The following is an 11,710-nucleotide window of genomic DNA, read 5'->3' as shown; positions in this document are numbered from 1 at the left end:
TTAAGTCCCTCCCTGTTTTCCTGGCTCCTCTTCCACATCATCATAGTCTGTTATTAGAAAATAAGAGCAAATTAATGTATCAATATATGCTTTAAAAAGTATTATAAATGAAAACATCAATATTGACAATCAAGTTAAATGAGCTATTTCACAGAAATTGATATTATAAAGCAATTATAAAAATTAAACAAATTCAGTGTAAGGTAAAAAGGTGTCAGTAACGTACCAAACATGCCACTCATATATTCCCTGATATTCTTCACATCATCATACTCCTCCTGAACACCATCTGATATAAATGTATCCATTATTAATTACATAAGTTAAAATGCAACTATAATTTGAAGACAAACAAACAAAAAAACATTTAAGAGAGTGATTTGAATCCCACACCTGCTTTATCATTGGAGAATTGTCGTACAATGATGACATCATCATAGTTTTCTGGCAAGTCAAAAGAGACAAATAGACAAAATAATAAATTGCATCCATTAAATGTGCAAAATTTGGGATTTTGAAACAGTGCCTATGTATAATTAACTAAACCCTTATTAAATAAAATATAATTAAATAAAACCTGTAAAAATTATAATAAGAAATAAACCTGTATCACAAGATCTCAGGCCAACAGTGATTATATCATCATAATTCTCAGGTGTGATTTGCTGCTCTTCTAAATGAGTTAACAGCAAGGAGGAAATAAACAAAAACTGCTTTTACTATTCAGAGGTCCAATAGTTCATTTAATTTAGTGAAATCAGTTAAAGTCACTGACCTTTATTTGACCCTTCAGTGGTGGTGATGTCATTATAGTAGTCAGGTGCGGCTCCTTCTGCAAAATTTGCTTTAAAAAGCATCGATAAAAAAAAGAGAGATTCAATAAATCCTTATCTGAATTATTACGTGCTGTATGGTTTATATAATTTAAACTCAGTTAAGATAACCAGCTAAAAGAATGTTTTTAATTAATTCAACATTCATTCATTTCTGTATATAGAAGATAAGATTTGAGTTATATTGATTTATATTTGAGTCCTCTAACCTGAAAGAAGCTCATTAGCATCTTCATACCCAGAATGCTGTTCTTCAGAAAGGACACTTCCTATTATGGAGAAGTAGATTCATCAGACACACACGTTCACAATCGTAAATCAGCCAAAATCCCCACTTCCTTTGAATCTCAACACTAACAATGTATCATTTCAGATAACATACAAAAGTCCCACAAATGGATATATGTGATTTATTCTACTCTCCACTATGAATAAAGTGATTATGATCTCCTCAAATCAGACTCTATGACATTTACTCACCCCTCTGAGTGAAGAAACTCTGTCTATTAGTGGGTCTGTGATGAAGCTCCTCATAAACGGCCTCAGTCTTCGTCTTGTGTCTCCTCTTAGAGAGAGCTGTGAGTGTAGACAGACAAACCTGCTGTCAGTTCACAACACATGACTGATCACACACTGAATAAGACACAATATGACAGTCTCTGGATCTCTCCTACCTCTCCTCATCACTCTGTTCTGCTGAATCAGTATAAGCAGTGGCACTAAGAGCAGTAAGAGCAAAACTCCCAGTACAACCACAAGCACAGAGAGAGACACTGGAGGAGTTTGTGGAGGAGTGACTGATGTTGAGCGCACTGTCTGAGAAACTGGAGGAGAAGCTGATGTTGTTCTGGCAGGAGAAGTGGACACTGACAAATCTAACAAAACAGTCACAAACAGTATTATTAGCACTAAAATTATGTTTAAAAAAAAGAAAGACAAACATTGGTCAGTGTTTTGCTCTGACCTGCACAGGTGAGTCCAGCGTGCTCTTTGTGGGAGCAGTCAGTGTGGTTCTTCAGGGAGAGAGGACAGTCCCACAGGTGAATCTCATTCCCTCTGCACTCGACTCTGTTCAGCCACACAACACCTTCACCAGCACCAAAGACTGAATTCCCATCAGCCCTCAGTGCTGCTCCACAACCCAGCTGCCTGCAGACCACCTGAGCATCGCTGATGTCCCACAGATCAGCACAGACTGAACCCCACACAGCGTTATGATACACCTCCAGCCTCCCAGAGCACCGGCCCAAACCTCCACTCAGTCTGAGAGGAACATGATCTAAATCACACACAGAAACATCACTGACCAGCTTCAACACAACATTTACAACAAAACACATTATGGGCAATTAAAAAATTTGTCATTTAAATAATTAAAATGAAGACCATGATAATAATATTGAAAACAGTAAATACAGGCTTAAAATAATACACATTTACGATAACCTGTTTGTTGTCAAATGTACTAACTTGAACACTGTCTCTGGAGAGATGTTGAACATGTCAGACGACTCTGAGGAGACTCGTGACTCTCCTCCTCTAGATTAAAACAATTTCATTTACCGTTTAACAAAACATACAATATCAGATTTATGAAATCTCTCAGTGCATGTCTATCATTTTATGTTTTTAAAAATAGTTTATTCAATTTTTCTAAATCATTAATCTACATACTTCTTTGCACATGCAAATTATACAGTATTTATAGAAACATGATTACTAAATAGCATCTTAAATAGTTACTAATTACCAAGTTAAAAACTTACCAAAGCAGGTGATTTTAGCCACATCATTATCACAATCATTCTGTCCCCAGGGTGAAGATGGACACTGCCATAGAGTGGAATCATGACGTCGACATTTTAAATAATCAAGCCAATTATGAGACTTCAGTCCCTCTGAATAACTGGGTTCACTGCCAGATCTCCCACAGTTCAGCTCTTGACAGATCAGACTCGCTGTGTCTCTGTCCATCTGGTTTACACACACATTACCCCAGGATCCATTGTAGAAAACCTCCACATTCCCTTCACAGCCCTCAGTTAACCTGATCTCTTTAAACTCTAGATGTAAAAGTGTTAAATTCAGTTGTATTTATTTAAAATTGTAAATTAGTTAAAACTACAATTAAAAAAAATGTTTTGTGTATAATATAAAATAATAATAAAAAACTATTTTATCCCAATGGCACAAACAATAATTTGTAATATTTTAAAATTTAAAATTTGCTTTGCAGAAAAAAATAGTGGTTGCTGACAAATTACTTGCAATGGTTACTTAAAATGTGAGTGAAAACCACTTTACCTGAGCACACGACTCCTACATCCTCCTTGTGTTGACAGTCATGTTTCCCCCAGCCTGGAGAAGAGCAGTTCCACAGGGACGTCTCATTCCCCTCACACTCCACCTCATCCAGCCATATGGGTCCAGAACCAGGACCAAACCAGGCTGGTACCTGCTGGTTACTGAGGGCCTCTCCACACTGCAGCTGTCTGCACACCACATGGGCATCTTTAATATCCCAGGAGTCATCACACACTGTCCCCCATGACCCGTTGTGAAAAACCTCCAGCCTCCCTGCACAGTCTCCCCCAGAACCCACCAGCCTGATGGACCCGCGACCTGATATTCAGAGAGAGAAAAACACATTATTGATCACTAACAACTGAAGAATCTGCCCAGATGTTGTTGTTCTCACCAAGGCAGGTGATTGACAGCTGTTGTGTGGAGCTGCAGTTGAGAGTTTGTGGAGAGCTGCAGTTCCCCAGATGAGCTTCACTCCCAGTGCACTGGAAGCCCGTCACACACTCATGACTGTGTTCAGGACTGGATGAAGAGGAGCCGGAGAAGTTCAGCACAGAGCCACAGCCCAGCTGTCTGCAGACCACAGAGGATTCAGTGTGACTCCAGGAGTCCAGCAGAACTCTCCTCCAGACCTGATGGATGGAAACTTCCAGCTCCCCCTCACACTGTCTCTCTCCAGACAACCGCACCAGACCATCATGAACAGCCAGAGAGGAACCTGAGGAGAAGATCTCATGTTTTACTAAAGTAAGACTTGTGTTTCAACAATATAAAATAGTGTTTATATACTATATAGAGAGTTTTTCAGTAGTGTGTCAAATAAGTTTACCAGAGCAAATGACTCCAACATCTCGTCTATGAGAACATTCAGGTCGACTCCATGAAGAGACGGAACATTCTGAGAGTTTTGTTTCATTCCCGTCACAATCAAACACATCAGCCCAGATTTCACCACTTCCCTCTCCAAACCAGTCTGATCCCACAACAGACACAGCAATCCCACAATTCAGCTGTCTACAGAGGACACTGGCAGCTCTCATATCCCAGCATGCATCACACACTGTGCCCCATTTACTGAGGAACCGAAGCTCCACTCTTCCAGAACAAGAGTCTGAACCATTCATCAGTTTAGCATCTGTGTAACCTGAATAAAGAACATGGAGGTTAAAATAAAGCATAATGCAGCTGACAGAGAACATATACTGTTTTAAATACAAACAAAGAGACACTGAGTATTTATAATTTACCAGAACAGATCAGGCCCACATTATTGTTACTGGTGCAGTTGTGTTTGTGTGATGATGATACTGAGCAAAATGAAATCAGAGACTCATTTCCTCTGCACTGAATCTCTTGTGTCCACATCTGAGCGTCTCCTTTGCCAAAAGCATCTTCTCCCAGCACCTGTACAGGAGCCCCACAGTCCAGCTCTCTACACACAACCTCTGCATCCTGCTGGTCAAAGGCAGCGTCACACACTGAAACCCACGACTGATCATGAAGTATCTCTAACCTTCCAGAGCACAGGTGAGATCCATTAACAAGTCTGGAAGCTTGATGATCTGTTAATATTACAGGAATGAGAGTGCACAGTAGACAAAAACAAATGCTTGATAGTTAAATACAATAACCATGCAAACATTTACAGTTTTCCAAACAAAAAATTCTTTATGTCACAACAAATGAATGGGCAATCAGTAAAATTACTCACCCGAACAGATGACACCGGCATCATAAATGTGAGAATATGAATGTACGTTCCATCCTGCTGACCCACAGTTCTTCAGTGTAGACTCCGATCCAGTACATAACACACTACCCATCCAGACTGGGCCTGATCCTTGACCAAACTGAGCATCACTCAGAGCATCTACAGGTTCTCCACAGTCCAGCTCTCTACACACCACTGCAGCATCAGCCAAATCCCAGGCATGATGACACACTGTTCCCCACTGACCTCTATGATGAACCTCCACTCTACCAGCACAGCGACTGCTACCACCAACCAGCCTCACATTCTTTTTATCTAAGTGAAAGAAAAATACAGATAGAGACTGTGATTGCATCTCCGTAAGCACACTAGTTTGTGTATCAGTATATTGTGTACACAAATTCGGCACTGGTAAAGCACACTGGCTCACTACATATTCGAACACTGATTACTCAATTTCTGGTGATATGACTAGGTGCTTGTGTCATTGAACGTCACCATGTTGACACATGCAGAGGGAGAATGTGAAACACGAGGGCGCGGTTCTAGCAGACCAATCACAGCGCTTGCGGTCCACGTAGAATTGACGCGTCGTTACATTTTTGGAGAGGTGCAACATCAGGGTACACCGAAGGGTACGCGTGCTACACACTGCCTGTCACGTCTACGGCGTGAGTTTGACGCAGAAGTATAAATTGGGCTTGACTGAGATACAGTCAAGCCCTTTAAGTAAAAGGTATGATATTAATATCATATTCTTTTAACTCACCAGCACAGATCAGCCCCTGGTGAATATCATGTGAACAGTTGTTTTTGTGTAAGGATGTTGGACAGAGGTGAATCTGAGACTCATTTCCTCTGCACTGAATCTCTTGTGTCCACATCTGAGCGTCTCCTTTGCCAAAAGCATCTTCTCCCAGCACCTGTACAGGAGCCCCACAGTCCAGCTCTCTACACACAACCTCTGCATCCTGCTGGTCAAAGGCAGCGTCACACACTGAAACCCACGACTGATCATCAAGTATCTCTAACCTCCCAGAGCAGCGAGAACCTCCAACCAGAAAAAATATTAAAGAAACATTGAGTAAAGAAAGAAACAATGAGAGATGAGAGATGAAGGGATGATAGTTTAATTTAAAGCATTACAAAGTGGGACAACTGCCAAAATGGGACACTTACGTCTCTATATTTAAAATGAATATTCAGAGTTCAATACAAGTTGAGCTCAATCAACCTCATAGGTATGTTGATTAACAAAAAAAGAAAATCATGCTGACTCCCTCCTTTTTATAAAATAATTGAGGGTTTAAAAACGAAGCTTATAATTTTATAAAAGCACTTAAATCAATTATGCAAAACTGTATGTATTATTTCAGCTGTAAATGGTTTAAAACATTTAAAGTTTACGGATTGGCCCCATTTTTTCCATTGTAAATGTCTCACTGTAACCCGGATTTTTATTTATTTATTTATTTATTTTAAATGAGGGACAAGTAGAAATTTTTGTGGTAAACAAATTATGCCACAAATGATGTCGATTGAACTTAAACTAAACTTAAATCTGGTTTGTTCCTTTTATATTTATTTTTTCCCGTCTATAAGGCCTTTAAGGTTTTTTTAGGTTTTTTTTTTTTTTTTTTTTTTCATGATCACAAAACATACACGTAATATAGCATTTATGCTGCTGGATTGTGAATGAGCGATTCATTTTTCCTTTTTTTGTCAAGTCAAGTCACCTTTATTTATATAGCGCTTTTAACAATACAGATTGTTTCAAAGCAGCTTTACAGTGATAATAGGAAATGAATGGAACAGAGATTGTTTTGGTTTTACAGCAGCTCTAGAAAGAAGTTATTGTCTAAGTTAGTTTTTTGATTGATTCACTTGGAAAAATTATTAGTTATTAATTTAGGGGCCGCTTACATGCCACAGTTTTAAAGAAAACAGAAAACTTTTAATGCGTTCTGGCTGTTCATTTGCATGACAACAGTGTTTGGTGGCTCGAGAACGCAAACTTTGAAATAGGTTCCAAGGTGCAAGTTTTAAAAAATTTGAAAACGTCATCATCTCCGTGTTAACTTCAAAAACGTGAATCTGTGAAAACGGTGACGGCGTACACGGGCATATTACGCGTTTTTAGTCTATAGGTATGCGTGTTTGAATATATATGTGCACAGGCACGTAGTCTTTCTTTACAAAGTGACATCGTCAAATTACTTGTCTGGCCTGCATAATAGAGAATTTTTTGTCGTTTCTGCGGATCCATGCGAACTAGAAATAATTTTTATAACGTTTTATCTGTACAGAGGTAAAGGGAAGGGAAGGAGGCCTTCGCAAGGGAGAGTCTAGTTGACACTTCAGGGCTGCTTTTTCATCTTGTCTAGGTGCAGGTCCTTCATCAGGTCTGAATATGGCCTGGATCCGGCGGACTACGGTAAACCTCGGGATAAACAGAGAGGCTAATGTTGCCGTACCCATAGACGCCATTCTTCTTATGATGTAACCAGTACATCAGGATTTATGGGAAGTGTTCCCGGTTCAGGCTGACCTAATTTATGCAGCCTAACATTTTACATGATTTGAATTATAGAAGTTGATAATGTGTTATGTGTATGCTAGGTTAAAGAGATGTGTTTTTATGTGTTTTAACCCTCATGTGGTGTTCAAAACCCTATAACACCTGTGGTCTTCCCGGGTCAAAATGACCCGCCTATAAAAAATAGCTTATAAATCACTCATTATACCATATTTTCACCCAATCTTGGAATCAATCTTTTTGTCAACTTGTTCTCTTTCAATTAGGACTGGTTTTATATTTCTATTTGCATCTAATTAATCGTAGGCCTCATTTATTTGACAGTAGGGATCTAATTTTTTGAGTAAAAAAAACATTATTTTTGAATATTTTTGAATAATTTTGGAAATATTAAATGAAATCTGAAGAAAATTGTCACTGTTTATCACACTAGTCTACTTTAATTTTTCACCAGGAATTTTGTTTTGAAAAACTTTTATTTTGTACAAAATGGCACATTGTCACACTTGTGGTCTTCCCGGGTCAAAATGACCCGCCTATAAAAAATAGCTTATAAATCACTCATTATACCACATTTTCACCCAATCTTGGATTCAATCTTTTTGTCAACTTGTTCTCTTTCAATTAGGACTGGTTTTATATTTCTATTTGCATCTAATTAATTGTAGGCCTCATTTATTTGACAGTAGGGATCTCATTTTTTTAGTAAAAAAAACATTATTTTTGATTAATTTTGGAAATATTAATTGAAATCTGAAGAAAATTGGCACTGTTTATCACACTAGTCTACTTTAATTTTTCACCAGGAATTTTGTTTTGAAAAACTTTTATTTTGTACAAAATGGCACATTGTCACACTTGTGGTCTTCCCGGGTCAAAATGACCCGCCTATAAAAAATAGCTTATAAATCACTCATTATACCATATTTTCACCCAATCTTGGATTCAATCTTTTTGTCAACTTGTTCTCTTTCAATTAGGACTGGTTTTATATTTCTATTTGCATCTAATTAATTGTAGGCCTCATTTATTTGACAGTAGGGATCTCATTTTTTGAGTAAAAAAAACATTATTTTTGATTAATTTTGGAAATATTAAATGAAATCTGAAGAAAATTGGCACTGTTTATCACACTAGTCTACTTTAATATTTCACCAGGAATTTTGTTTTGAAAAACTTTTATTTTGTACAAAATGGCACATTGTCACACTTGTGGTCTTCCCGGGTCAAAATGACCCGCCTATTAAAAATAGCTTATAAATCACTCATTATACCATATTTTCACCCAATCTTGGATTCAATCTTTTTGTCAACTTGTTCTGTTTCAATTAGGACTGGTTTTATATTTCTATTTGCATCTGATTAACCGTAGGCCTCATTTATTTGAGAGTAGGCATCTCATTTTTTGAGTAAAAAAAACATTATTTTTGAATAATTTTGGAAATATTAAATAAAATCTGAAGAAAATTGGCACTGTTGATCACACTAGTCTACTTTAATTTTTCACCAGGAATTTTGTTTTGAAAAACTTTTATTTTGTACAAAATGGCACAGAATTACACTTGCGGTGTTCCACTGGGCCATTGAGGGCCATTGTTTCAATGGGCCATTGAAAGTGAATGGGAGAGACTGAAACATTTTCAGGAGCATGTTCATTGTTTATGTACACATATGAGCATGTGATGGATTATGGTGAGTTTGGGCTCTTTTTAATCTTAACAATCTCATGTAAATAATGATGTGCCATTTTCCACAATTTATGCATGCTTCATTGAGTTATGAGTTAAAACGCGACATAAGTGCTAGGCTACATCTATATTCAAGGCTCTGTGAGCGCCTGTGGGGGTTTGTGTGTTACAACTCCATTAGGAATATCTTTAGATCTGAGTGATGGATTATGCTGAGTTTGGGCTCTTTTTAATTGTGATAGTCTACTGAAAATAATGATGTACATTTTTCTACGATCTGTGCATGCTTCGTGAAGTTATGAGCAAAAACCAAACGTGAGAGCTTCATGAGTATATACTTGGCTAGGTACGTCTGTGGTATTTTTTGTGTTAGAGTTCCATGAGGAATATCTTTAGATCTTATTGATGGAATATATTGAGTTTGGGCTCTTTTTAATCGTGAGCTCCTGCTGTAAATAACGATGTGTCATTTTCCATGATCGATGTATGTTTCATGAAGTTACGAGTAAAAAGGCCAAGTCTAAGCTACCTTGCTTGGCTATGTGAGTCTGTGTGTCTGTAGTATTTTTTGTGTTAGAACTCCATGAGGAATATCTTTAGTTCTGAGTGATGGATTATGTTGAGTTTGGACTCATTTTAATTGTAAGCATCTGCTGTAAATAATGATGTGTCATTTTCCACAATCGGAGCATGTTTCATGAAGTTACGAGTGGAAATGTGTCTAAAATTGTACCATCCATGTATGGTTTACACATGGGTCTCTTGAAGGGCTTCTTTTACAAAAATCTCACTCAAGTTTAGTAAAAAGCCTGAAACAATTATGCTTGCTGTATTCTACAAATTGAGACCTTTCAAATGACATATGACACAGGACTATCTGAGCTGTATGATGTATTTGACATATTGCTGAATGTAGTACAAAAAAGTAGTTTATAAATTATGAATTTGTTTTTTTTCTATTTATCAGCAAATAACTCAGCACTACTTAGGAGTTTATCAAATTGGCTACATTCATTGTAAATTTCAGACTCTAAGCTTTCAAATGACACCTATTTTAAGTTGATCAAGGTAATAGTTTTGAAAAATATTATGATTATTTATTTCGCAGCTAGGTGGCGCCTGCGGGGGAACACTCTGTTTTAGAGTGATAACTCAGCTCTCGTTAGGAATTGATCAAAGTGATTAGGTGCATTAAAAAGCTGAGATTCTAAGCTTTAAAATGATACCTATTTTGTGTTGTTCCATTCATTTTTTGCATTGGTCTCTCCCATTCACTTTCAATGGCCCATTGAAACAATGGCCCACAATGGCCCTCAATGGCCCAGTGGAACACCACAAGTGTAACTCTGTGCCATATTGTACAAAATAAAAGTTTTTCAAAACAAAATTCCTGGTGAAAAATTAAAGTACACTAGTGTGATCAACAGTGCCAATTTTCTTCAGATTTTATTTTATTTTTCCAAAAATTATTCAAAAATATTTTTTTTTTACTCAAAAAATGAGATGCCTACTCTCAGATAAATGAGGCCTACGATTAATCAGATGCAAATGGAAATACAAAACTAGTCCTAATTGAAAGAGAACAAGTTGACAAAAAGATTGAATCCAAGATTGGGTGAAAATATGGTATAATGAGTGCTTTATAAGCTATTTTTTATAGGCGGGTCATTTTGACCCGGGAAGACCACAAGTGTGACTATGTACCATTTTTTACAAAATAAAAGTTTTTCAAAACAAACTTCCCGTTGAAACATTAAAGTAGACTAGTGTGATCAACAGTACCAATTTAAAAAAAAAAAAAAAAAAAAATTCCAAAATTATTAAAAAATTACGTTTTTTTTACTCAAAAAATTAGATGCCTACTCTCAGATAAATGAGGCCCACAATTAATCAGATGCAAATGAAAATACAAAACCAGTCCTAATTGAACGAGAACAAGTTGACAAAAAGATTGAATCCAAGATTTGGTAAAAATATGGTATAATGAGTGATTTATAAGCTATTTTTTATGGGCGGGTCATTTTGACCCGGGAAGACCACAAGTGTAACAAGGTAACAAAACCACCCCTAAAAAAGTAAGAAAATTTTCAAAAAACATTTGAGAAGTAGTTATACCCTTTTGGACCAGAGTCACTAAGTTTCAGTCCAATGCGATAACATTAACTAGTATTTTGGGGAAAAAGAAAATCTTCTCCGGGTCAAAATGACCCGAAGACCACATGAGAGATGTGTTAGCCAGCTTAAAAGTTTTCGGTATGTATCCTAATGACAAAGATGAATTAATGATATTTAGAAGAGGATCTATGACCTCTGCAAGCATCTTTCAATAACTTAGTCAGCATATAGGGTCTAATATACATGTTGATTTAGATGATTTAGTTTAGACAATTCTTCCTCTCCTATAGCAATGAATGAATGGAATTGTTCCTCAGGGAGACTACAATGCATTGCCTGATGCGATACTGTAGCAGACGGTTGCATAGTTATAATTTTCTCTCTAATATTACCAATCTTGTAAGTAAAGAAGTTCATAAAGACATTACTGCTGTGCTATTTGGAAACACTGGGGTTGAAGCTTTATTGCCTCATTAACATACTATTCATACAGTAAAGACTATGCCGTTTGATTTGATTATTA

The 11,710-nt window shown here is 37.0% G+C and overlaps 2 protein-coding genes across 2 annotated transcripts in view; both read right to left on the bottom strand.

Moving 5' to 3' along the window:
• LOC311082233 (uncharacterized protein) lies at positions 1-2,173 on the bottom strand (the record flags this gene model as incomplete). Its single annotated transcript, XM_084112966.1, has 9 exons — positions 1-47; positions 227-289; positions 394-444; positions 605-673; positions 776-844; positions 1,043-1,102; positions 1,314-1,409; positions 1,508-1,708; positions 1,798-2,173. The coding sequence occupies 9 exons, from the start codon at positions 2,171-2,173 to the stop codon at positions 1-3; spliced, it is 1,032 nt and encodes a 343-aa protein (XP_083969092.1).
• Positions 2,174-2,298: 125 nt separating this feature from the next.
• LOC311082232 (scavenger receptor cysteine-rich type 1 protein M130-like) overlaps positions 2,299-11,710 on the bottom strand; it is a gene marked incomplete at both ends in the record, with an annotated part of 12,534 nt that continues 3,122 nt past the window's right edge. The window contains 7 exons of the mRNA XM_084112965.1: positions 2,299-2,372; positions 2,600-2,896; positions 3,138-3,455; positions 3,493-3,855; positions 3,967-4,281; positions 4,385-4,690; positions 4,849-5,163. Coding sequence (XP_083969091.1) covers positions 2,299-2,372; positions 2,600-2,896; positions 3,138-3,455; positions 3,493-3,855; positions 3,967-4,281; positions 4,385-4,690; positions 4,849-5,163 — 1,988 coding nt within the window. The remainder of the gene's footprint in view (positions 2,373-2,599; positions 2,897-3,137; positions 3,456-3,492; positions 3,856-3,966; positions 4,282-4,384; positions 4,691-4,848; positions 5,164-11,710) is intronic.

This window comes from Abramis brama (genome assembly GCF_963993115.1).
Source record: "Abramis brama genome assembly, chromosome: 4".
NCBI classification, from domain to species: Eukaryota; Metazoa; Chordata; class Actinopteri; order Cypriniformes; family Leuciscidae; genus Abramis; species Abramis brama.
The sequence above is the reverse complement of the archived record's forward strand: the minus strand, read 5'-3'. Positions and strand labels throughout refer to the sequence as shown.